We start from the raw sequence: 23,583 nt of genomic DNA on the forward strand, positions 1-23,583 counted from the left end.
TAGTGCTCAGCTAGTGCTTCAACAGATATTTCCACACAATACAATCGTAGAATTTAGACATAGTTGATGCAGTCATTTACATTTCAACTAAGCAGATCATGGTATAAAAAAAGTTCGGTACTTGAAATTCTAGCAAACCGCTGCTGCAAATACACTATCACATGGTCTACAATATATCTACACGGATTAAAAAATTTTCAACTACACAAATGAAAAATCAGTATGTACGACAATCGTCAAAACCAGTATTTAGCTACACAAAAGACAATGAATTTTATGATTACTTCTTCTTGGAGACACCGACGGTCTTACCGCGACGTCCAGTAGTCTTAGTGTGCTGACCACGAACACGGAGGTCAAGAGCGTGACGAAGACCACGGTGAGTTTGAATCTTCTTGAGACGCTCAAGATCCTCACGAAGCTTGCTGTCAACGTTGTTGGCAAGCAATTGGAAGGACTTGCCATCGTTTATATCCTTTTGACGGTTAAGGAACCAGGAAGGAATCTTGAATTGAGAAGGGTTTTGAATAATGGTAACAATACGCTCCAATTCTTCAGTGGTAAGCTCACCAGCGCGCTTCGACATGTCAATATCGGCCTTCTTGCAAACAATGTTAGCGTAACGACGACCAACACCCTTGATTTGGGTCATGGCGAACATGACCTTGACCTTGCCATCAACGTTGGTGTTGAGGAGACGGAGAATGTGTTGGAACTATTTAAGAATTAGTAAATGTGACATTAATTTACCATGTTGCTAGCCTTTAAACTTACATTGTCGGGAACAACCAGAGACATGTTGAGATACTGGCTAATGCGCTGTGGACAAAGTTTTAGCTGCTCCTACGGTTTGTGTTGACTTTGTGACTGCTCTTTGGCTAGTTTGTTGAATTGCGAGTATTTGTGTATGTTGGCCGGCTAAATCACTTTAAGAAGATGTAGTATTAGTACCTTCAAACACACTATTTCGGCATATGTAGTTACTATTTGTTTACAAGCATAATAAACAAATGCATTAAAATAATACTCACTCAACAAATACACCGGACGAAAACTGTTTCTTAAAAATCGTCCAAAAGTTAGGGACCGAAAATTTTAGTTCTGACTATGTGTCGAGGTCCGGTGGTTAATTTATGAATACATAGCTTTAAACTACAATCTGCATCGATGAATAACAAGTTCTAAAAGTCATGACAAATTCAAAGTTAGCCATATGCCCATAGATGCACTTACGCAAAGTAACTCGCTACTCTAGTTTATACTTCTTTAAAAGCAAAATTGACGATAATGTAATGACCTCCTTTGTGATCCTGGTTAATAAGTAAATTGGAGCACCCAAATTACAATCTTTTCAATAACAAAGCATACAAAATTGTTTGTATTAAGGATTTTATGTATCGTTTAAAGGAATCGCTTAACTTATTACCCTCGTCCGCTAAGCCCTCTCTACATAAAGATCAACTAACTAGTCATATCGTGGAAAAAGAGATCGCTTGAAAAGCGATAAAGTTGCTTTGTACTACATCAAATGTGATAAAGTAATTGAATGTAATATAATATTTTTATTGAATTCCATATTCTTCGTAACCTAAACACTCAGTTATCAGTCGCTGCTTCTTTTTACAGATTACATAACCATAGTTAAAGGGGAACAATATTAGTTGTAAACGAAACCTATTATGAGAGAAATTGGTATTTTTTGATGTAGTGAATAGGTGAGCAAGGTAAAAGAATGGAATCTTCAGAAATCGCTTTACTCGAGCTTGAAATTTCCTGAAACTACACCAATACAAAGGGTATCGGTCCAGTCTGGAAGATAATCATTGGTCAACTTCTCGCACAGTTGAATACTAGCACGATCACGACCTTCTGAAGCCTTTGAAGGATAGTGTCCTACTCCGTCAACGCCTACGAAATCAAAGTAAATTGGGGCTTCAAGATAACTCATATTGAAAGAATAAGAATCCAGTCCATAAGCACTCACTTCGCGAACATGATGTCTACGAACAGTAGATGGAACCTCAGGCAAAGACCAGGAAAGAACGTCAGCATCAAATGAAACGACTGTCCAAATAAGTCCAGGATGTTCGACTGTAACAGTAACATTAACAACATTATCCTTAACAACTTTATTGGAAAACTTAATAGATGGTAAAGTGGTCACATCGACAGTATCATTCAACGGAATACGATAAGATCCTAGAAATTGACTGAAAGGGTATACAGTATCCCAATCGGAATTCCAGTCATCCATTTCAGTTTTAACAACTGGTTCGTCAGTAAGAAGACTAGATAGATCAGATGAGAGCTTGTCAAAACCAGGAGCAGAATCAGCAGAAGCAATGTGCAATGAAACTTCGTTAGAGGTGATATTTTCCATACGCTGGACGAAAATACGTCTAGGATGCAATGAGTCATAATAGGTATCTTGCTTAGCTAAGATGAATGAACTAAAGCCAACGACAAAAATGGAGAAAAGAAGGCCAAGTCGGAAGCAGCAGCGAGAACGGAACCTCTGGATCCAAGGGGACATTAAAGGGAAGTAAATGTTAAATCCACAAACACAGACAGTGGCAACTACATTATCGGCAACCTTGTCAGTTCCAATACGACCAGTAAGGGGCACAAAAATTTCAAGGAGATTTATAGCAGATTCAAATCCAACAGTCATCGCGCCAATTGAACCGATGAAATACGTCAATGGGTGGACTGTGCCGGGTTTAGCGAGGATTTTGTCGTTAAGAAACAAAGCAAAGACCATAAAAAAATCTATAATTGTAAATAAATATGCAGAAGGCAATGGGATAAAGGTGAGTAAAGAAAAGATAAAGATCGTTGCTCTTAATGCAAGATGTTCAGAACGCTTAAACAAAGATTCGGTAAAGAATAAAGATGCAAAAATTGCAGGAAGATAAATAAATAAAGGCCAATACTCGTTTCGGAACCAGCTCATACCACAATCCAGTACATTTCCAAGAATGTATGCCCAAATGTTGGGAATTACAAATATTCCTGCAATGGAAATAACTTGAGCGATCAAAGCAACAGTAAAAGATCCCTCAGAACCACGTAGAGTAAGTAGAATACCCAACCCTCCAACTAAAGTATTCAAAATCTTAGACGTGAGCTTGGAGTACATGAAGAAAAGACTGTTAAAAACTGAAAAATACACGGTACCAGATGACTTCATGTTGTTCAAGTCTGCTTCGGGGGACACGAGATAGGTAAGAATGGCAAGGATATTTTCACCGAAATTTTGAGGAGTACCAGGCGATATATAAGGAGCCAAATCTTTCTTTGTATGGTACAAGTAACTGTTTTTAACTACGGCCATATCCAAGCCTGTAAGGTTTCCGTATTGAACGAACTGACGGAAATCGGTATCACTCAAGATCAAACCTGTACGGAAAACATCATCGGCCAATACCGTTCCAAATGGATGGGGAACATGAGAATATGCCTTAATCATCTCGTTGCTAGTAGCCTGGAAAAGAATTTCGGAACCGGTGGTACCACAAGCCTCTAAGTTGACTACACACTTAATTGTGTCTCTGAGTGGACTTTGAGTAATAAACATGTGGGACGCATCTTGCAACGACTCTTCAGCATCATTGAACAAAAAGACAATTGAATGAGTTAATGGAACAGGTCGAGAAATAAAAATACGAATGGCTTCGAGAAGGATTGCAACAGCAAGAGCATCATCAGTGGCACCAGGACTAGGCAGAGTTGAATCAACGTGAGCATTGATGAGAACGGCTTCTTCCTTACAAGCCTCAGTTCCATTGCTCAAACGAACAACAATGTTTTTAAGGTTTTGATATTTTTTGATAACATACTTATTCATAAAGTCAAAGCGATGAGCTCCGTCACCGGATTCGAGGGAAACCTCCATTTGATGGATATCGGCGTTCGGGCCGTCCTGCAATTGCTTTTGCAAAGCTAACACCTCATTCATTATGTATTCACGAGCACGTTCCTGCTCAATAGTCCCGAGAATTCGATAGCCAATGTCGTCGGACAGATGAATAACATGTTTGAGGGCATTTGCCTCGGAAAATTGGGGGTTACCATTAGCATCATAGGGATCAACAAGTGGTTCATCAAGATGATTGTGAAAGTAGAGCGCAATCCTTGCCATCACAACGGCAAATAGTACCATTGCCAGTTGTAGGAATGTATTACGCTTACATTTAGAGGATGAAGCACAAACTAACACCATGTTGAAAGAAGGCGCAAAGTAAATATTTTACAAGAATAGAGGGGGAGAATTGACAAGATAACACACCAATAATAATAAAAAATTATATAATAAAAATAAATGATAATCCAAAAGATTTAAATACTAATATATACCTCTCTCGAAGGAAGAACCCCGATAAAGTAAGTAGGCAAAGGGAGCAGCAAGAAATCTAAAAAAAAAAAATGTTAGTTACATACATAACTGGCAGTTTTCTTTTATTATATTGTCCTGGTTTACGGATCGACAATGTCAACGGTACTCGTAAAATGGATTTTAAAATCCTGGAAGTAATCGACAGCCGCTGCCTCCATGACACCCATATAGCAGGATATAGGAAAATATGGATACATTTCAACCATTTCGTATCAGGAAAAAGAAAGTAATGGCCTTACCTAAATATGCAAAAAAGGCACAATCATGCGACCCTCCGTCTCACAACTCAAAGCAGAATGAATGAATTTTGTAATTTTCGCAATACCTGATGATAAACAGCACACGTCAAAGGATGAGGTTTATGATTCTAAGTCAACCAACAAAAAAAATATACAAACAAAGGGAATAAGAAAGAAATGCTTATGTCCGTTTTGAATCAAAATCCGAAATTGTGTAAATAACAAAATAAAGAAAAGAAAAGAAAAATCAAGCTCTTTTCTCTTCAAAACTACAAAGGCGTTTTTTTTTTAAGAAATCTACTGCTTCCAACTGGTTAGAGACTTTAAGTAAACAATTCTCGTCTTTTTACATACGAGGAAATAGAAAGCAAATTATTCTTCGTTCCTGTCCCTATGGCAAAGATTCAATGTAAAACAATGAATTTGGTTAAGAGAAGAAGAGAGTCAAACAAGAGGTTAATGGTAAATAGACGGATCTTAAGTTTTGGCGTAGTTCCGGTCCTATACGGATTATGAAGTCGTTCCACAGTGGGTCGAGCTGTACTAATTGGATAAGGCAGTTTAAAAAAAAGCCGAATCGAGGTAACAACCTCGGTACCACTGAGTGAGCTTCGATACCGCGATACGAGGCAATGCAATTCTTGAATTATTGTTTGGGGCAATTAATCTGTCTAATTATGTGTTGTATTCATTAAAACACTTGTAAACGGCTAGCTATTGACATTCCCAACTGAACGGTGTTATGTTTTGGACGAAATAAAAAAGGATGTTTAAATTGTCGCATATAAACAATGAAGATGCAAAACACAAGTATAGGTGAATGATGAACAAAAGACTGCTTTGTTTGCTTTCAAAGCTCCAACAACCGTACGAGAAGGGAAATGCTTCTGATTGATATTGGGACAGAATCTGCTGAACGAAAGGATACAATGCACAAGCAGTCAATCGCACTGTTTGAGTTTTTGAAAAAATGCATGCCAGTCAAGATTGGATATGTTGTAAATGATGATGAATACTGTGTTATACCCTTTTATTTTCCTTTTAAATTCAAAGAAAGCAATGAACAACTCACTAATCATCTAAGCAACGAAAGAGAAAAAAGAATAGAAAAAAACGTCTATTAACAAGTTAACCAAAAACACTAAAATACTACGTATAGCAATTTCAATCTTCTCGCTATGTCCTACAGACAACCAACTCATGGTTACGTATAACTATACTAAAGCAGTGGTACTCCATCCTTATGCAACAATTCTACAAATGGAAATTTTACAAGACACAGATTTTAACGTACTTTTAAAGTATCTTACCTTTATTTAGATACGCTTAAAATCTCTAACCTTTTTTATCATCCTTTTTCTTTACCAAACTGGTTTACTTGTTTCTTTCCTTGGCAAAAACCGAGCTACGCAATGATCGGCAAAGTAAATATCCATTTTCACCGACAAGATATGGTACTCACTAAGTAATTTCCATTATGTAGCAACAATAACTCTTCCTATACATTTTTGTTGCCTACAATCCCATAGACTATGTCACGTTGCACTCTTCCAAAAAGGACTACCCCAGAAAGAGAGAGAGATATGAGGAAAAAAATTTTTGCTTCTAAATAACTAGAGCAAACAAGTCCCACTGTTGTCAATCGTCGGGTACAGCACAATAATCTCACTAGTAAAAACATGCCATATTCATCTCTGTTTTACCAAAATAGAAAATCAACCTTACATTGCATAATATAGGAATACGGAAGCGAGCCCTATACAGATGGACTGGGTTATGGCGGTTATAGACAAAGGCGCTTTCAAAACCATAATGGATTTGAAACGCTCAAGTAGTGGAAAACACATAATAGTAAGTATAATGCCAAATCCTTTGTAGAAAATACACAGACCTTTTTATTGAAATCGTGAATATGATTCTTTTTTTTTTGGTGATCTCTTTTCTTATTAATGCTATATCTTTTGAATTTATTTGTTTTTTCTTTTATTTAGTAGTATTTTTTTTGCATTTTGTTATTTATCTGTTCGCTTTTCTGTTGTACATGTAATAGTTGCAACGTACAGACAAATTAAATTTTTATTATTCTTATATTTTTTATTATTTCCAAGCTTATCACATAAATTACGATTAAAATACCTAAAGTGCAAAATATGATTTCCAAATTGATGATTCAATCAAGCAAAATAATTTTCTTTTGAGATAAGGAAGAATTTGTTAAATAATCAAAAGCACAATTTATAAGGTACAACGATTTTGAAAGTCGCTAGTATATATGTACACAAATCTTGTTCTGTATTCCGTGACAGGCTTTGTATTTGAACAAAGTATTGCCCAGCTAGACAAAAATCGTTTGGGCAACAAAATTTTAAAGTAGCAAGAAATAGCTTCAAACAATTAGTTGATGCTTGAAAAAATACAAAGAAATTTTTCTTACCGAATTTTTTCCAGAAACAACGATACAATACTTATATAGGTGAAATTTCCCGAGAAAGCTTTTTAAATTCCCCAACTTGGAATTCCAAGGTTGATTTATCAATAAGTAATTTCTTTACAAAAACGAATGATTTTTAAATGTCTGTAATTTATGCCTTTAGCATAATGTTCATCAATAGATCAGGAAATTCGTTTACTCATCTCTAGCTTATTGTTTACTAATTAAGGCACTATACTGATCATAGTCGCTCACAGTGTGTATTGGCTTTTACGATAATGATACACTCGCTTTTCCATCACTTACCGCAAAATAATGAGTTACAGCGAAAGAAAATTGCACTTGTCAAAGACAAACTAGCTTGTCATAAACACCAGTGCCTTCCCCATCAAGCAAGGAGGAATCCCAATGTCGGCAATAGGGTCTTTGATATTTTGCTCAGAATGCGGTAACTTGTTGGAATCGACTACTGCCCAATGGACTACTTGTGATCAGTGTCAATCCGTTTATCCTTCTGAGCAATTTGCCAATTTGGTAGTGGAAACGAAGAGTAGTGCAAGTGCTTTTCCTTCTGCTTTAAAACTCAAGCACAGTATCGTTCAAGTAGAATCTCAGAAGGAGGAGGCAGCAACGGTATGTAACTTATTTTTGTCTATTCTTTTCGAATCCTTTTTTTCATGTTGGTTGTCATTCTTCTTTCCTTTTAGGCTTTGTATCATTTGGAAAACTTTTTTTTTTTTAAGAATGCATTAGGAGAGTCTAATCAAGGAACTTTTTTGTATCATATATCCAGTGAATTGAAAAATCGGCACAGTCAGGCAAAGGACTTTATCATAGTCCTTTTTTGGGTTTATTGCCATACTAACAAAGTTTTGTAGATTGAGGAAAAATGTCCAAAATGTGGAAACGACCATATGACTTTCCATACTTTGCAATTGAGGTCTGCTGATGAAGGTTCTACGGTGTTTTACGAATGTCCTCGATGTGCTTATAAATTTAGTACAAACAATTAGATTGAGTTTTCATCTGTTAATCATTCTTTTGGTTGTGATTTTCTCAATATTTCACTGTTTCTTACGCCGTTCTTCATGTATGTATGCTGACTGATTTGTATGAAGACTATTGTTTTTAATATCTTCGATTGTCCTTCTGCTTCCGTTATTTTCATGCTCGATAAATTTTATTTGTCTAGTAATACGGCAACGTTCATGAAATAGAAAGAGATGCTCTTGATATCCGATTTTCTTGTTTTGTCTTCTATTTTATCCAGGTGTTAAAAAAAATAACAGTTCTTCTGTTCTTGTTGGTTCTATTTTTCGGGGTTACTTTTTGTTTAAAAAATAATATGGTATAACTTATTCCTTTATTCATTATTGTCTTTCCTGGTTCAAACTAAATAGAGAAAATTCATTGTCTATCACGATTGAACCTGTGGATACTTCCTTTCTCAGAATTTTTAAAGAGTTTGAGTTTCAATGTTTATCAGCATTTTATGAATAGTAGTATATCGGTTATTTATTTCTTTTTCTCTAATATGGAAATGAATGTGTAACGAAATGGAGCGTACTATGTACCGTAACACTCAAGAGCCCAAATGGGCAGGTAGGTGTTCAACCATTTGAAATATATTCTCACCTGCCTTTTCACATATGGCGTCTGTTAAATCCTTTAAACGAAAATATTTAAAACTTCGAAAGTCATTTGATTCGGTAGTCCTTGAAACAGAGGAAATTGAACAAAAGATTGCTGAAATATCAGAAGTTTATCGCAGAATTTTATTAGAAAATGCGTATGTGAATACATTTATTAAAAGTCTTTGATTTTATGTTAACCTCGTTCGTAGACATTTGAATGATCTGTTGATAGACATGAATAGCACGGTTTTACCAACTCCTCCTGCTAGTCCTCCGGGTTCTCCTTATTGGGAAGCCAAGCCTGTTTCACATACGGTATTTCTTGAAAGCCCTTCGGATGTTTTTACTCTAGAAAAACCTATAGCAAGTACTCATCGATGGCTTTCTAAGTTGACGGCACTTTCAAAATCGACAAATTCTACACTCTCGACCCCAAAGTCTTTTCATAGTCCTTTACAAAGCCGCGGGATTTCTCCTTCTTCTGCACAATCATCAGCGGCTGTTAGCTCGTCACGGAAGCAAAAACGAAAGCGCACCTCGGAAGGTCCCTCTGAACGACGAGCACGAAAAAAGTAGATTTTTGAATAAACCGAGCATGTACCTTAATTGTAATAAAGTGGTGACTTATCATTTCCCCTCAGTCTTAGAATTTTTTTCATTTCAGAACGTTTAATATAATTGATATCTTCAGCACATGTATTCATAGAATTGAATTGATTAGCCTTTGTGGAAGGAATATTGAAGATTTAATTCTGTCATAGTGAAATAAAATTTGCCATACAGAAACCAAAATATACTATAAGTTGTACATTAAGAAGATATGCTAAAATAGTTGTTTGATGTTGTCGTTTACTAAATCCCTTGCGATTCAGAAACTGCTACTGAAAATCGGATTGAAACCAGCTATATTTTATGTAATATTTCTCTAAGATGGATCAAATATTCACTGATGAATATTATGATAGAACTTATTGAACAATGAAACGTAATTTGTTTATGGACATGGTACGGTGGGAATGTTGCTACTGAGTCTCTAAAACAAGACAGAAGACGAATAATAAAACTACTTTTTAAAAATTTGTGGCATATTTTGAAACTTAACCAGTGAATATCATTAGTCAATTACCGCGAAAAAGCCTACAAAGTTTGAATCGGCAGCATTCATAATGACAGTTATTCGGCTTGGAGAAAAGGCGTATTATTGTTGATTCGAAGGATGTACCTTTTAGAAATAGATGAGTTCGTCCAATGTTGGCGTTGGACTGTTATGAAATCACAACTTATTCTGCATTTTTCTCAGCAGCAAGCTTAACGTAAAACTCTTCACGTTGTCTAGCAGCAGGCTTGTGATAGCCAAACCACCAATAGCAGGCACCGAGAGTGCCAAGAATCATAGTTACAGAAAAGTCTGTGACAATTCGTCTAATAAATTCGTCAGTTTCAGCGGATTCAGACATACGGCGTTATTCAAAACCATTCCTTACCTTTTAAACATTCCAGTTACAGGACCGACAGCCATTTTGATGATACAGCAATAATTTAAACAACTTCAAATATTTGTCAAGAGAGGGGAGTTGGTATAAGAAATGTAAGCAGAATCCGACTTAGTTTGTGTGGACAGACGGAGGTGATCTTCTATTACTCACTAAAGTTTGTTAATTTAAGATTTCAAAATTCGAAGAAATGTGCTATATTTCAAAAACAAAAAAAATAATACAACATAATGAAGATAAGTCGGCCTTTGAATGGTCTTAAGCAACTAGTAACGATACCTATTAATAGTGCACTCGATATATATTGTATTACTTTTTACATTTCTAAATTTCTGCAAATTTTTTACGTTGTTTAACGGTACAATACCATCGTATATCATATACTATTGATCCTTAAATACCATAATTCGAAAGGTAAGCTAAGAAACATTGTTTTTCTTGTTCTGTAGCGGATGAGGCATAGATACTCGCAAGTATTTATTGATTGAATGACTTTGTTCTAACTAAATCATACCATGAAGATTGAAGTAAAAATAAATCTGTAAAAGTTACATTTTATGCTTATTTATGTCTTTTGTTCTGAACAATTCATTATATCCATTTAGTTTACATGATTAACAATAATTGTGCTAGGATGTATTTCGCTATAGCAAATAGCAAATTGCTGTTGATCGCATTATATATGAATAATGCAGCACTGTAACACGAGCAGAGTACTTGGTTCGCACAAAAAACTGTGACGAAAAAGCTTAGAAAGTGCATTCTGAAGGGATTCTAGTTTTACCTGAATATTACTGAGAAAGAAGACATTTTCGATTTTTTTAATTAAAAACATACATCGCATACATTCAAAATTCGCTTCTAAATTAAATATAGTTCAAAATCGACGCAAAGTAAACGAACGTCTCTAAAAGCTGCACTAGCAAATCAATAAACTATAATCCTTGAGCCTAAAATTTATAATATATATATTAGCAGCATGGAAGCCGTGATCGCGAATATTCTACAGCAGTTGGGATTCGATAGCATGACTAAAGCAGCAGAAGCATCCTTTGTTGAAGCTGTGGACAAATGTAAGTCCTGTCGAACCGAGAAAATTAAAATTCTTTATTTCTAATAGCAATAATAGATTTGAGGAACTCTTTTCGAGAACTTGCTCTTCATACTCAATTGAGCAAACACACAATTCCTACGACTAAAGATGTGGCCTTATGGCTCAATTTGTTGAATATACCCATGTCAAGCCTTCAAACAGAATTAGAAAAATATTTAAAACCTTTACCTCCTGCAATTAATGATGAACTAGATAGACTGGCCAATGAAAGTCAGGATATCCCTTCAAAATTCAAATCATCCTTGGATTCGAAAATGGTATCTCAACTTTTGGGATCCCTGGCAGTGTCTCAAAATAGACCAGCTTATGTCGTTAATCATTTACCTCCTTTTCCTGCATCACATACTTACATGGCTACCCCCGTATATCCCGTTCGTCCTACATCTCCTAAACAGATTCGTGAACTCGCAACTCAAGAATCCAGGCTTGCTGAACATGCTCTTCGTAAAATTTTAAATGTTAATCAACCACGTTCTGCCGATTCGCCTCGTCATGCCTCATTTGAAAAAGCGTGCTCCGAGCTAAATCTCGATGTTTCGTCATTTCACTTAGTAAATTGGGAATCCCAAAAATGGAGCTCCCAAAGGTGAATATACTTGTTAATTTCTTTCCTTTTACGTTAATCAAAAAAAGATTAACTTATTTCCTTTTTTTTTTTAATTTTTCTCAACGACAGGTCCTGACTGTAACCCAATCTGATTTGACATTGGTCGAACTTCCTTCATGTGTCCATCCACCCTATTTTTGCATTAGCTTTTCTTTCTCTATAATAATGTTCCCTATAGACTTACACTTGAAAAAATCTTTGAACTGTAATACAGACGACGTCGTTCTCATGTGCACTTACTTTTTCACAGATATATTGTTTCATGCATTTATATGCCGGCTTTTCAAGTTTCTCTTTATGACTTTTTTGTGACATTGCGAATGAAAATTTCCTTTTCTCTTTGTGCAGTTAGTTCCGCTTTCAATCAACCTATTTTTATTATTTGTCGCTACTCCTTCATTCAATAAAATTGCCTTGATCCCCTCTTTCTCTTGTATTTAAGTAGTAAAATAACGTAAGGAGTTAATAAACAAATGAAATAATAGAGGCTCTAGTACAAATTCTACGCCACAGGGTTTTTCGATCGTTCTGTGCGAATGTAACTAAGTTGTACTTTTTTGTGTATTTACGAATATTTGCTTTAAAGTAATCGCTATCAGACTTGTCTTGCAACTGTATTTTTATAAAGTTCCAGCATAAAGCAATTTCTTCAGTGAATACGCAGCATCTCTTCATTACACCCTTAGGTTATTTGAAATGGGTAAAATCCAAGTATGAATAATCTTATCCAAGGTTTTGAAGACTAATGTCATATGCTAACGACAGTAGATTATATGAAATGTATGTAGACAAATACTACCGATGCTTTAAAGCGCATAGCGATTTTTACCGTACTATGGTTAAATCAAGCCTACAAATCTCGGTGACGAGTTGAACATTAGATTATAAACATTCATGGAGGAAAAGACACCAGAAAATGAGCAATCGTATGTATTTCAGGGAACTTTTTTAGTTTGTTAAACTAACTTGTAGGAAAAAAACATTTGATCCAAAGGACTCTATGAAAATAGAAGAAACTAGTACAAATGGTAGCTCACAGCCATCTCAACCTTCAAATATCAAGCTTTCTATAGGGTCTATCTTAGAAAGTTCTAATGATAACGGAGATCCTGAGTACTCGGAAAATGGAATGGGGAATATGAATATGAATACTTTACCAATGGCTACATCGACACCCATGTCATATACCAAACAACCTTCTGAAGCCAAATATCCAAATTCAGTTTGGGAAAGGAAAGGGGTTTCCGACCAAGAGGAAAATACAAGCTCTGTTAAACGTCAAAAAACTCTTCCTACTCAGTCATCAGGAGAAGAGGAAGCCAAGTATTCACATCCTGGAGCGCCAACGGCTACAAGTGCTGATTCCATTAGTATGGAATCGCGTCCATCCAATTTATCAACTTCCTTGTCCAAAACGACATCTTATCCGCAATTCCAAGTTCGACAATTCGTTTCTCCGATAATCAGTATAGATAATAGTGCGTTGGAACCTTTTCTTAACCGATATCCAGCGTCTGAATCTTTATTTCCAGTCACCGAATATGAATACACTCCTTGGCTTGAATTTCCTCTTTTATATTCCTCAATTGGTAAGTTCGTTCGTGTGACAATCGACATCAAATGGCTGAATGCAGCCATCAATCCCAGACTTTGCAGACGAGAAATATGGGGGACCGATGTGTATACTGATGATTCCGATATTGCTACTATACTTGCCCATTGTGGATGCTTTTCTCTTTTGAAGCCAGTCAGAAAAATTGCCGTTGTCGACTTGTACATACTTCCTCCTTTAGTTCATTACAAAGGCACTAGGAAAAACCAAATTGAGAGTAGAAGCTGGTCTTCTCGTCAAGATGGCATAAGTCTTAAAATAAAAGAAGTAACTTGGAAGCCAGCGTGTGCCTCAATTTTTGAAAACTCCATACATACACTCACTCTGGAAGAACGGCTACAAGCTCGCTTAGAGCTATCACGCTCTTCTACTTTTAAAATCTAATTTTTTGATATTATTAATCGGTTTCTTTTCAAAAATATTTTTTTTTCTTTTTATATATCTGCCTGTACCAAGAAATTACTTATTTTTCAACACTTCATTCAATTTCACTTTCGCGAATTTACGGAATCGCAAAAGCTTCTCGCTCTACTTCGCTAACTGTCTTTTTTGTCTATGTCAAATTCGTGTAATAATGTGTCCGTTGATGTGCAATTACTACATAAGCAATTAGCGTTGTACAATATCGCATTGGTTTTGCAAAATTCCTTTGCCTTGGCGTCCTCGTTCCTAGTTACTCGTGCGAACGCTCGCCTCCAAAATTAGGTATCCCGCAGATAGTATATTGATCCGATGATCATAGCAATCAATAGTAGACTTCCGCAGTCTGGTTTGGATATTTTCGGTTCTACAATCAAAGTATATACGTTTTTAATTTAAATACCTTCAATACTATTAAACCCTTTTTTTTGTTAATAGAGGCCTCTTTTTTTTTTCTTTTTTTTTTTTACCACTGCTTTATTTACATGACAACGATACGTCGGTCTCATTACTCGTGCCATAACAACACAAACAGACAGTTTGTCTTTGTTCAGCTGATTAACTGAAGATACAAAAGAACAACGTGAATAATTAATTATCTGGCATTGTCTAATTTCCTCCGTGTATTGAGTATTGTTGATTATAAAGTTTGCGGAACTAATGAGGACGCGGAATGGAATCATAGCGGAATTACAGAAATTTTCATTACTTTTGCGCCGTCGTTTCAAAATGTAAAATTGCCGCTCATTATTTAAATTTCAAAAATCTAGGGCAAGTTAAAACATGTAGAATATATTATTTACGAGTATAAAATCGATGGTAAAACAAAACTTTGAAAATATTCGAAAAGGTGTAGCAACCTTTTAGGCGACGATCGTAAGACGCAGCACACTGTACATCAATTTATCCTTGTTGGATGCTAAATATTTATTTTTGCACTAACAACTAGGGCGGCGGCCAACATCATACATTACATATGCGTTAGACTGGTTTTCGGAACCCTACCCTAAATAAGGCTGAATGACTTGAGAGCGGGGGCGGTACGCTTTCTTCTTTTCCCAACCATAACTTTGGAGTACACGACATAAATAAGAGCGTTGCCTTAAAAGCCGCGTGCAACTCAATTTCTGGTATATCAAGATTCCAGTTCTTGGTTTCTGACTGGTTCAACGACTAGCCATCTACTACTCAATTGGTGAATTGGACGACGAAACTGTGTATTATCTTGTTTCACTTGCTAAAGAGGAGACGTACATCTGAGGTACAGCACTCTATTAGTCTTAATCGCTAAGTGCTTTTTCGATCCCTCAAAATTATCTGCAGGATTGCAAGGTCGTCAAAATCACCGTGATTTCTTTTATTACGTTGGTAAAGTCATTCAAAGTACTGAGAAATTGTTGTTGGCGATTTTAACTCAGTTTTGCTTTTGCTCTATTTTCAAAAAGAAGAAAAACGATCATATATATATTTTATTGTGAAGACTATTTGAGAATATTTTTGGAAATCATGTATTCTCTTTAACAAATTCACGTGAATATCTTCTTTCGTGTCGTTATAGGTTCAACAAGTAATTCTTTTATCGACTTATAGTATTTTTTTAAAACTTGATTTTTGCGACGCTCGTCTTACTTACTCACTGCTGTCCAAGTGACTTTTCGTTTGTACCTCTCATAATTTTTTATTTATACTTCTTAAAAACTTGAGCCTCTCGTTGTTTATCACTTATTGATCGATTGACTTCATTTTAAGTTGATTTTTTTCTATCTTAACTGTGCGATTTTGAAAGTTCAACTCATCTTTCCTTTCAGCGAACACATTTAACTAGCTCAGTTACATACATTACAGCTTTCGTTAAAAGTCTCTACTTTAGACGTTATCATAAAAGATTATACAATCTGCTTTTGTCTTCTTTGCTATTGCTTGATCGTCTGGATACTATCCTTACAATTGCACTAAATCAAACCATCTATTTTCTTATTTTTATTAAGGCATCCATCGATGACTGGGTTACTTAGTATACTTTTGCATTACAAAGGCAACGGCGACTTGGCTACTACTGACATCCCTTCTCACGAGAAAATTCCGTCTGCTAAACGCACGGCTGTACAATTTTGTATTGGTCCGACCCATGAGCAGTCTCCGCGTATGTCGACCGTCAGTCAGGGCCGAGTTACGTTTGCAGTGTTACCTACAAAACCAAAAGATGAAGTTACCTCCATGAAAGCTAATGGCTCTCGTCAATCGTCTTGCATCGTTTCAAATGCCCGAAAACGCCAGTCTGTTCATTGCCTTTCTAGAAGTCCAATTCCAAGCACCCGACTGAAGGAGAATGACAGTAGACTCTGCAGTCCTCTTGCTTCTCCGACAGGCGGACTAAAGAGACCAGCAAAAGTGTCTTTTGCACTTGCTAATACTCCTTCCCGTAAAGGGAATCTTGTCCCACAGTCACCTAGGAGAACTATTGCTACTACTTGCAAAGGTGTTTTAGAGGATGTATTGAAAAAGGACAATGAGTTGAAGTTTAACGATTCTGATGAAGAAGATGAAGTCGATGATGAGGAGATTGAAAGTTTCAACTCATTTTCTCGTAAAATGCAAACAATCAGTAACTCTCGTTATCGTGGTTCCCCGAAACCAAACATTGAAAAGCAAAGTTGCTCCTCTGAATCCGATCGCGTTTCTCAAATCAGCGATGATGAGGAAGATGAAGAGGGATCCGCTGATGAGGAGGATGAGGAAGATTCAGATGTTGAGCTTTCCGAATCTTCCTTATCCGATGATGAGGATTCTCCTCTTCGTTGTCCTTCTACACCAGTCCAAACAGCTGCTGCTCCAAATGAAAGTCAAATTCCCGATGATACGGATTTCGTTCCTGGTACATTTGACGAAGATCAACCTGCATGTTTAGCTTTTGCTTGTTCCTTAACGCACGCGAACTCTAAGAGATCAATAATGTTGCCCCAGGATATAGATCCAACGTTTCCTGATTCGGAACCAGAAGATGATGGTCATGCAAGTTCTACAGTTGGCTCTCTTTCTAAAGAGGAGGCCCGTTTTAAAGCTAAAGCCAAATGGAATTACAAGTCTTCATTTTCCGCACATGTGTCTTCTGAAGTTTTGCGCAATAGCAAGTCACCACCTCTTGACATTGCTCGTAAAGCAGTCGGCGCACATCGTGTTTAAACCAAAGAAAAAATTGGATAATTATCCGTTCTTGTACATTAATAAATGGAATAGTAAAGTTTAGTCGCATTTAGTCATCTAAGGTTGTTGTTATGTGCGCATTTTCTTCATGAGTTTCATTATGCTTTGTAGCATTATCCATTCGTTACGTTATCATTTGTTTGTTATACTTGTTAAAAAATAACATATTATTCCAACCAGTTATCGAGTATTAACAGAAAATATGTATATTAATAAACTATTTTACACATAAAAAGTACACAGTGTTAAATAAAACTAAGATCCCAATTGTGATACGATCACCAGCGCGATAAGACAAATTCTGGATTCTCAAAATTGCTCTTAAGGCAATCTACAAACTTAATTGCACGGCTTTTGCTGATGTTGTCCTTGATGGACAATGTCAGGGTCAAATCCTCAGTAGTAGATGGCTCCTCGTGACGATTTATTCTGGAATCGATACTATCGCTGTTGCTACCCAGCAGCATATCATAAACATCATCCAAAAATTCAACGTTATTAGAAGAGCTTTTTGTCACAGAACTGAAGTTCAGCTTTACATAGTCGCTTAAATTGCTAGGTAAACTGTACGGTTAATATCAGAGCAATCGCAATGAAAAGTCTTACCCTATCATAGAATCACGAATGTATTTGTGTAAATCTTTAGTGTTATTGTTTTTTGGGAATAGCTTAGGTTGAAAATTTGAAACCGAAGACTTTAATTTTACGATTGGAGCGCCTAGAAGTAAATCGTAAGCAGATTCAATTGAGTTAGGTTCAACTTTCGACAATTCAGATATAGAAAGAGCATCACCAATCATTGCTGAGACGACTTCATCAATACCAAATGCATCTTTTTCTGAAAAAGATATTAGCAATAAAATATAATAAAAGGACATTACAATACCTTTTCTTTTAGCTAGCAAAGATTTTAACTTTTCTAGTGAAATAGATCTCTCAAAAGTGATATATTCATCTTTCATCGGAACAGTTTTTAAAGTTTCTATCATCGTTGATTTCCTAACGGGAACGCTGTCTTCAGTGTACGATGGTTTTTTAGGCTCAACGCCAGAAAAATCCAAAACCTCGAGATTACGAACAAATTTTTGAAGAGATGAAGGAACCCCTTTATCAATTTTTCCGACGTGTGCTAATACATCTCCTTTGAGAAGGCGACCATGAGGGCCTGTAGCAGGAATAGACCACGGGTTTTCGATTTTATATTGATGAATCAAATAGCTAACGGAAGGAAGAAACGATTTGTTAACAGCATCGTTCGCTTGAGAAGTCGATTTGTGTTCCACATTACTTTTTGTTTCGCGATCTTGAACAATAGGCTTTACCTCTTCCTTAGAAGAGGAGAAAGATTGCTCTTCTGAGGACGCTTCATCCTTAGGTAATTCCAAGTCTTTCAAATTATCTTCTGCATCAGCAACGATGGCAATATTTTTACCAACAGGGATATTCGATCCTTTTTCGATTAAGACTTTAGCAAGTATTCCATTATCTTGCACTTCAACATCCATTGTCGCTTTATCTAAAATACCGTTAGTTCAAAGTCATGGATGTTTAAGATTATTAGTCTATCATTTTTCATACATACCAGTCTCAACTTCCAAAAGTATATCACCACTTTTAAACGAATCACCTACGTAAAGAATTAGATTTAGGAAATCTCAATATACCAACCTTCTTTAAAATGCCATTTAGTAATGTTTCCTTCCTCCATAGTAGGAGAAAGTGCAGGCATACGAAACATGCTTGCAACTCCATTAAGAGCAGAACAATGGAAATCTACAAAAAATTATTCTGTTAACTTCGTTATTTCAATAAAAAAAAACACTAGTACTCACATCTTTGTTTAACGGAAAGCGAATGTTTGCATGAACTCGCTTTCACACATTGGTGAATGTAATGCTTCAACATCGTTTCCCCTGAAGTTTACAAAAATTTAGCAAACAAAAATATAAAGAGTTGACTTGATATTGAGCAAACTTTCGAAATATGATGTTGGGAAAAGATCAGGTGCTGTGCTAGCAGCGAAGGAGATCTATATCTGATCTGTTAGTGTTCCCAGCGCTCACCAAACATAAGGGCTAGCATAATGACCCCCTAAATTTGTGAATTGCTTTCAATTTCAACATTAATCGGTTTTTAAGTTACTACTAGATAAGTATTTTGGGAGGGTAAACGCTACCGATGATATATAGTTTTCGAGAGACTTGGCTTCCTCCTACTGCTCTTATTTCCTAAACTTTTTGTTAAATTCAACGTCTTAGCTCTCACGTAAAAGTGATGTTTTGATTTTTTATTTACTCTTTTTCGCTTGCAATCATAAAACGAACATCTTACATACGCAACAAACCTATAAAACTTTGAAATTTTTTAAGTTCGGATCTAACACCGAACTCATTATCAAGTTGATGACTTTAATTACAGGGTGTTAGACAATTTGTTATTTTTTTAAATATTATACACTTTCCTTTTCTGGCCAACAGACATATCTCAAATTTGAAGTGAAGTTATATAAATGCTTTGTCTGGTATATAATTCTATTTTGTGCAAGCAACGTCGAATTTCTTTAAAAGTTTTACAACAGTTTCGCTGTTGGAACATCTCTAAAACTTTTCTATCCTATCGAACACTTACAGCCTTAGCTATCGAGACGTCTTGTGATGATACATCGGTTTCTGTGTACGTATATTTCACATATCCTCACTAATTTATTATAGCGTTCGAACCTCAGATTCATCATCACATTGCCAAAACGAGATCATTTGCTTAAATACACACCGGACAATTTCAAAATACGAGGCTTATGGTGGTATCCATCCTACCATAGTTATTCATGAGCATCAAAAGAATTTAGCGAAAGTAATCCAAAGGACTATCTCAGATGCCGCGCGTAGTGGTATTACTGATTTTGACCTTATTGCTGTCACAAGAGGCCCAGGAATGATTGGTCCCCTTGCTGTGGGTTTAAATACAGCCAAAGGCCTCGCGGTTGGCCTTCAAAAACCTTTACTTGCGGTTCATCACATGGTAAGTAACGAATTCCTAAGTTGAGCTTGTAAGATTGTTAATGAAGAGTTTGTAGCAAGCACATGCCCTTGCAGTGCAACTAGAAAAGTCTATTGATTTCCCATATCTTAATATTCTTGTCTCAGGTGGACACACTATGCTAGTGTATTCCAATTCTCTGTTAAATCACGAGATTATTGTCACAACCAGTGATATTGCTGTAGGCGATTATCTGGACAAATGTGCAAAGTATTTGGGTATTCCTTGGGACAATGAAATGCCTGCTGCTGCTCTTGAACAGTTTGCTTCTCCTGAAATAAATAGTACTAGTTATTCATTAAAACCGCCAATCCCACTGAATACTAGAGAAAAGGTGCATAGCGCGAGCTTCTCTTTTTCAGGCTTGGAGTCGTACGCCTGTCGAATAATAAGGAAGACGCCTTTAAATCTAAGTGAAAAAAAGTTTTTTGCCTATCAACTTCAATATGCTGCTTTTCAACATATATGTCAAAAAACGTTGCTAGCGTTGAAACGACTGGATTTATCGAAAGTTAAGTACCTTGTATGCAGTGGTGGTGTCGCTAGAAACGAATTGTTGAAAAAGATGCTGAATGATACTTTAATGGTATTGCAGTTTGAACATCAACCTACAGACATCAAATTGGTGTACCCAAGTCCAGATATATGCAGTGATAATGCTGCCATGATAGGCTATACTGCTATTCAAATGTTCAAAGCAGGTTATACATCTTCATTTGATGTTGAGCCCATAAGAAAATGGCCCATCAATCAGATTTTAACCGTTGAAGGTTGGCTTACAAAAAAAAATAAAAAAGTATAAATATTAGAAATTAATAATAGTTTGTACTATGGAACAATGAATGCATAATGAATGTAAAAATTTTCTATGCCAACAAAAAATAGGGTGAATATGTTGTACGACATAAAGTAAGAGAAAGAAATTTCGGGTTCCTGTCATTAGCAGGAAAATTGTGATTAGTTAACAAAGACAGGTTTCGAAATTGAGTGTCACCATTGATAATCAAGCAAATGCTTATTAGCTAGCATTTAATTTCCCCAACAGACCATCGATTAATTTTTTGAGAAAGAATTCAAGAGTTGCGTGAAGTCCAGTGGTATCCACTATTGCTTGAAAATCTTCCATAGTGATCTGAAAACTACGTCGGTCCTGACAACCACTAAAACAGCTTTTTAAAAACTCGCTTATAACGGTTAGCCGCTCTTCGTCCTTTTCATCTCCTTCATAACAGCAAAGCAGAATTAACGATTCTGAAAGTTCGACAACTTCTTCCGTCCTAAGTGTGCCATCTCTTTTCAAATCGTACAACTGAAAACACAAGATTTCAGAATGCAGTGCTATATCTGCTTTCAACCGTTCCAAACCATGAATGATTCTTTTGAAAGTTAAAGATGTTTCAGTAGAATCACCGTCTTTCATCCAAATATATAATCTGGTAAAAAGTTTCCGCTTACTACGTTGATAATGCAAAGGTTCACGAATCACACTTAAAGGTGGGGCTGCACAATCGACAAGCCTTTCAAATCCATTGAAATCAATCTTTTGTTCTAAGACGTCGCCGTGACAAATATTATTTTCCCCAATGGCATTAATGAACGCATCATATACCAAATCTAAATCAGTGTTCGATAATAAGGTAGTTTGGTATACGCTTCGTAAGTGTGATCGCTTGGTAAAACATCGTAAAGAATAGAGCACACTACTCTTGAATTCTTTTCTTTTGGCAGACACAAAACTATCGGTAATAAAATCAAAGTACTCAAAAGCGACAGCAAATAACTGTGGAAGGGTACACATAGAAGATCTACTACCTAAAGCAGCCATCTTTTCATCGGCAGCTGTTCCTTGGTTGATATGATCAAAACATTGACGAAACACTTTCATAACAGAAGAATCGTCTGTCGCATTTAAAATCCCTTGGGCATTTACTTTGAACAGAGCTAAAGCCACTTGAAAAAGAACACGTGGACCGTTAACGAATAGACAGTCTAATATCCTGAAAGCATAATCTAACCTAAAGTCTTTTATGAACAACGAAAAGAACCAGTTGATTGTAATAAGCTTCAAATCCATATCTAGCTCAATAATTTTCTGATATAAGTGAGGAAGCGTATGTTCTAAAACATACTCAAATACCGTTAAATCCAGTAATAGCCCATGTATTATCTTAGCGTAATACCCAGGAATATAAAACTCACATAGTTGAGAAAAAAGAAAGTATGCTTGCTCTTCTGTGCAATAAACCAGCAAAGCAGCAAGCACAATGTTCATAGCCTGACAATAACCAACCTCTTTATTGGTCTCAGAATAAAACAGAAGGATTCTTCTCAATGTATTAATGCCCGTAGGTGATTGATAAGCAGGATAATCAGGAAGACTTCGTGTCAAGTCCTTTTCGATTTCCTCACTATATTCACAACGGTTGTTAATAACGCTATCAATGTTCTTTGCGTAAAATCCTTTAGATTTCCATCTTGGAAACAAGCTACCAGAGCATGTTTCCCAAATGTCTGCTCGTAAATTGTTTGGGATACCCGACTGAACAAGCTTTTGAAAATTTGGAGTTTGTATGAGATTAAAATTAGCACCGTTTTTTTTTAGATATTGAATCCAGCTTTTGGAGTTATTTTCATTGATTAAACCATTTGTATTGCTGCTTGCTATCGGATAACCAAACTGCGAACCAAGACCTAAGTCAATGCTCTCGATTTCTTGTGAATTGGCTGATTCAGAAAAACAGACTCTTTCGGATGCTAGTGATAACAAAAATAAACCAACGCTTGAAGCATCCTCAAGAGAAGCATGTAACTGGCGAACTAGTCGGTCACAAAAGAATTCTGATTGCTGTCTCGTTCCTTTAAACCTCAAGTGAATTATCTGACTGTGAAAGTTAGAGAGATCAAAAGTAAATGTATCATTGTCTGAATTTTCCCTTTCTAGCTTTCGAACGGCAGCTAAAGGGAAAGTGAAACGTGTTTTGAAATCATCGCTATGAAAACAGAGAAAAGAAGTACATATGTAAGCATTTCCAAAAGATTTAGAGTATTCCCAGCCTATTTCACAGACAGTACTAGCTATAATTTCTTCTTGTTTGTTGATACGAAAAAAACTGGCAGGATCTAGTGTCCCTTCATAAGCATCATAGTCATCTTCCAAAAATATATGCTTCAAAAGGTTCATTGAAAAATCATTCTGAACCTTTATAAAAGTAAAGGTTCCAGATCTATGGCTAAATGACACAGGTTTCTAATGATTGTAATTTTTTGTGTTGGAGATAGGTTTTTGGTAAGTGTACGAAGACAAGTGTAAAATGCTTACAGCAAGCGATAGGGATATCTTAGAACCATTTTATACAAGTTGCATCAAATAAACTATTGTGTTTTATAATAAAGT

General features: G+C 36.1%; 12 protein-coding genes and 17 long non-coding RNA genes across 29 annotated transcripts; 17 read left to right on the forward strand and 12 right to left on the reverse strand.

The window, feature by feature from the left end:
• Positions 1-22: 22 nt before the first annotated feature.
• SPOM_SPNCRNA.7164 lies at positions 23-270 on the forward strand. The gene has a single exon (NR_196503.1). It is a non-coding gene; the product is annotated as a non-coding RNA (long non-coding RNA).
• On the reverse strand, positions 218-823 carry rps1802 (40S ribosomal protein uS13). The gene is made up of 2 exons (NM_001023048.4): positions 775-823; positions 218-715 (listed from the first exon to the last, which is right to left on the reverse strand). The coding sequence occupies exons 1-2, from the start codon at positions 796-798 to the stop codon at positions 281-283; spliced, it is 459 nt and encodes a 152-aa protein (NP_588057.2). The 5' UTR covers positions 799-823; the 3' UTR covers positions 218-280.
• Positions 626-1,523, forward strand: SPOM_SPNCRNA.7165. Its single transcript, NR_196504.1, has one exon. It is a non-coding gene; the product is annotated as a non-coding RNA (long non-coding RNA).
• SPOM_SPNCRNA.7166 lies at positions 941-1,374 on the reverse strand. The gene has a single exon (NR_196505.1). It is a non-coding gene; the product is annotated as a non-coding RNA (long non-coding RNA).
• On the reverse strand, positions 1,407-5,064 carry erm1 (metallopeptidase 1). Its single transcript, NM_001355905.2, has 3 exons — positions 4,990-5,064; positions 4,636-4,938; positions 1,407-4,412 (listed from the first exon to the last, which is right to left on the reverse strand). The coding sequence occupies exon 3, from the start codon at positions 4,220-4,222 to the stop codon at positions 1,754-1,756; it is 2,469 nt and encodes an 822-aa protein (NP_001342785.1). The 5' UTR covers positions 4,223-4,412; positions 4,636-4,938; positions 4,990-5,064; the 3' UTR covers positions 1,407-1,753.
• Positions 1,837-2,109, forward strand: SPOM_SPNCRNA.7167. Its single transcript, NR_196506.1, has one exon. It is a non-coding gene; the product is annotated as a non-coding RNA (long non-coding RNA).
• SPOM_SPNCRNA.7168 lies at positions 2,285-2,551 on the forward strand. The gene has a single exon (NR_196507.1). It is a non-coding gene; the product is annotated as a non-coding RNA (long non-coding RNA).
• Positions 2,688-3,179, forward strand: SPOM_SPNCRNA.7169. Its single transcript, NR_196508.1, has one exon. It is a non-coding gene; the product is annotated as a non-coding RNA (long non-coding RNA).
• SPOM_SPNCRNA.7170 lies at positions 3,355-3,727 on the forward strand. The gene has a single exon (NR_196509.1). It is a non-coding gene; the product is annotated as a non-coding RNA (long non-coding RNA).
• Positions 4,540-6,587, forward strand: SPOM_SPNCRNA.1169. Its single transcript, NR_150024.1, has one exon. It is a non-coding gene; the product is annotated as a non-coding RNA (long non-coding RNA).
• Positions 5,786-6,453, reverse strand: SPOM_SPNCRNA.7171. The gene has a single exon (NR_196510.1). It is a non-coding gene; the product is annotated as a non-coding RNA (long non-coding RNA).
• A 487-nt stretch (positions 6,588-7,074) lies between the features above and the next one.
• SPOM_SPNCRNA.7172 lies at positions 7,075-9,397 on the reverse strand. The gene has a single exon (NR_196511.1). It is a non-coding gene; the product is annotated as a non-coding RNA (long non-coding RNA).
• Positions 7,442-8,358, forward strand: rpa12 (DNA-directed RNA polymerase complex I TFIIS subunit Rpa12). The gene is made up of 2 exons (NM_001023051.3): positions 7,442-7,699; positions 7,945-8,358. Exons 1-2 carry the CDS (start codon positions 7,475-7,477, stop codon positions 8,077-8,079), a joined length of 360 nt encoding a protein of 119 aa, NP_588059.1. The 5' UTR covers positions 7,442-7,474; the 3' UTR covers positions 8,080-8,358.
• iec3 (Ino80 complex subunit Iec3) lies at positions 8,679-9,492 on the forward strand. The gene is made up of 2 exons (NM_001023052.3): positions 8,679-8,855; positions 8,910-9,492. The coding sequence occupies exons 1-2, from the start codon at positions 8,716-8,718 to the stop codon at positions 9,274-9,276; spliced, it is 507 nt and encodes a 168-aa protein (NP_588060.1). The 5' UTR covers positions 8,679-8,715; the 3' UTR covers positions 9,277-9,492.
• Positions 9,493-9,725: 233 nt separating this feature from the next.
• On the reverse strand, positions 9,726-10,276 carry cox9 (cytochrome c oxidase subunit VIIa). The gene is made up of 2 exons (NM_001023053.3): positions 10,185-10,276; positions 9,726-10,122 (listed from the first exon to the last, which is right to left on the reverse strand). The coding sequence occupies exons 1-2, from the start codon at positions 10,217-10,219 to the stop codon at positions 9,981-9,983; spliced, it is 177 nt and encodes a 58-aa protein (NP_588061.1). The 5' UTR covers positions 10,220-10,276; the 3' UTR covers positions 9,726-9,980.
• A 132-nt stretch (positions 10,277-10,408) lies between these two features.
• SPOM_SPNCRNA.7173 lies at positions 10,409-10,692 on the forward strand. The gene has a single exon (NR_196512.1). It is a non-coding gene; the product is annotated as a non-coding RNA (long non-coding RNA).
• A 252-nt stretch (positions 10,693-10,944) lies between these two features.
• taf8 (transcription factor TFIID complex subunit 8) lies at positions 10,945-12,339 on the forward strand. The gene is made up of 2 exons (NM_001023054.3): positions 10,945-11,266; positions 11,323-12,339. The coding sequence occupies exons 1-2, from the start codon at positions 11,173-11,175 to the stop codon at positions 11,895-11,897; spliced, it is 669 nt and encodes a 222-aa protein (NP_588062.1). The 5' UTR covers positions 10,945-11,172; the 3' UTR covers positions 11,898-12,339.
• Positions 10,966-12,677, reverse strand: SPOM_SPCC1259.16 (uncharacterized protein). The gene is made up of 2 exons (NM_001355906.2): positions 12,099-12,677; positions 10,966-12,045 (listed from the first exon to the last, which is right to left on the reverse strand). The coding sequence occupies exons 1-2, from the start codon at positions 12,227-12,229 to the stop codon at positions 11,964-11,966; spliced, it is 213 nt and encodes a 70-aa protein (NP_001343184.1). The 5' UTR covers positions 12,230-12,677; the 3' UTR covers positions 10,966-11,963.
• A 131-nt stretch (positions 12,678-12,808) lies between these two features.
• rxt3 (Clr6 and Rpd3L histone deacetylase complex LCCL domain subunit Rxt3) lies at positions 12,809-14,799 on the forward strand (the record flags this gene model as incomplete). The annotated part of the gene is made up of 2 exons (NM_001023055.3): positions 12,809-12,840; positions 12,887-14,799. 2 exons carry the CDS (start codon positions 12,809-12,811, stop codon positions 13,908-13,910), a joined length of 1,056 nt encoding a protein of 351 aa, NP_588063.1. The 3' UTR covers positions 13,911-14,799.
• Positions 12,825-14,583, reverse strand: SPOM_SPNCRNA.1170. The gene has a single exon (NR_150026.1). It is a non-coding gene; the product is annotated as a non-coding RNA (long non-coding RNA).
• A 207-nt stretch (positions 14,800-15,006) lies between the features above and the next one.
• SPOM_SPCC1259.08 (uncharacterized protein) lies at positions 15,007-17,406 on the forward strand. The gene has a single exon (NM_001023056.3). The coding sequence runs from the start codon at positions 15,945-15,947 to the stop codon at positions 17,127-17,129; it is 1,185 nt and encodes a 394-aa protein (NP_588064.1). The 5' UTR covers positions 15,007-15,944; the 3' UTR covers positions 17,130-17,406.
• Positions 15,996-16,585, reverse strand: SPOM_SPNCRNA.7174. Its single transcript, NR_196513.1, has one exon. It is a non-coding gene; the product is annotated as a non-coding RNA (long non-coding RNA).
• pdx1 (pyruvate dehydrogenase Pdx1) lies at positions 17,289-19,152 on the reverse strand. The gene is made up of 6 exons (NM_001023057.3): positions 18,983-19,152; positions 18,819-18,923; positions 18,733-18,777; positions 18,037-18,666; positions 17,757-17,988; positions 17,289-17,714 (listed from the first exon to the last, which is right to left on the reverse strand). Exons 1-6 carry the CDS (start codon positions 19,053-19,055, stop codon positions 17,429-17,431), a joined length of 1,371 nt encoding a protein of 456 aa, NP_588065.1. The 5' UTR covers positions 19,056-19,152; the 3' UTR covers positions 17,289-17,428.
• On the forward strand, positions 18,187-19,063 carry SPOM_SPNCRNA.7175. Its single transcript, NR_196514.1, has one exon. It is a non-coding gene; the product is annotated as a non-coding RNA (long non-coding RNA).
• A 59-nt stretch (positions 19,153-19,211) lies between the features above and the next one.
• Positions 19,212-21,105, forward strand: pgp1 (metallopeptidase Pgp1). The gene is made up of 3 exons (NM_001023058.3): positions 19,212-19,823; positions 19,862-20,171; positions 20,227-21,105. Exons 1-3 carry the CDS (start codon positions 19,660-19,662, stop codon positions 20,989-20,991), a joined length of 1,239 nt encoding a protein of 412 aa, NP_588066.1. The 5' UTR covers positions 19,212-19,659; the 3' UTR covers positions 20,992-21,105.
• Positions 19,578-20,958, reverse strand: SPOM_SPNCRNA.7176. Its single transcript, NR_196515.1, has one exon. It is a non-coding gene; the product is annotated as a non-coding RNA (long non-coding RNA).
• Positions 21,011-23,474, reverse strand: gyp2 (GTPase-activating protein Gyp2). Its single transcript, NM_001023059.3, has one exon. It carries the CDS (start codon positions 23,368-23,370, stop codon positions 21,208-21,210), a length of 2,163 nt encoding a protein of 720 aa, NP_588067.1. The 5' UTR covers positions 23,371-23,474; the 3' UTR covers positions 21,011-21,207.
• Positions 21,212-22,557, forward strand: SPOM_SPNCRNA.7177. Its single transcript, NR_196516.1, has one exon. It is a non-coding gene; the product is annotated as a non-coding RNA (long non-coding RNA).
• Positions 22,660-23,155, forward strand: SPOM_SPNCRNA.7178. The gene has a single exon (NR_196517.1). It is a non-coding gene; the product is annotated as a non-coding RNA (long non-coding RNA).
• Positions 23,475-23,583: the final 109 nt, after the last annotated feature.

The sequence above is a fragment of the Schizosaccharomyces pombe genome, assembly GCF_000002945.2.
Source record: "Schizosaccharomyces pombe strain 972h- genome assembly, chromosome: III".
Lineage (NCBI taxonomy): Eukaryota > Fungi > Ascomycota > Schizosaccharomycetes > Schizosaccharomycetales > Schizosaccharomycetaceae > Schizosaccharomyces > Schizosaccharomyces pombe.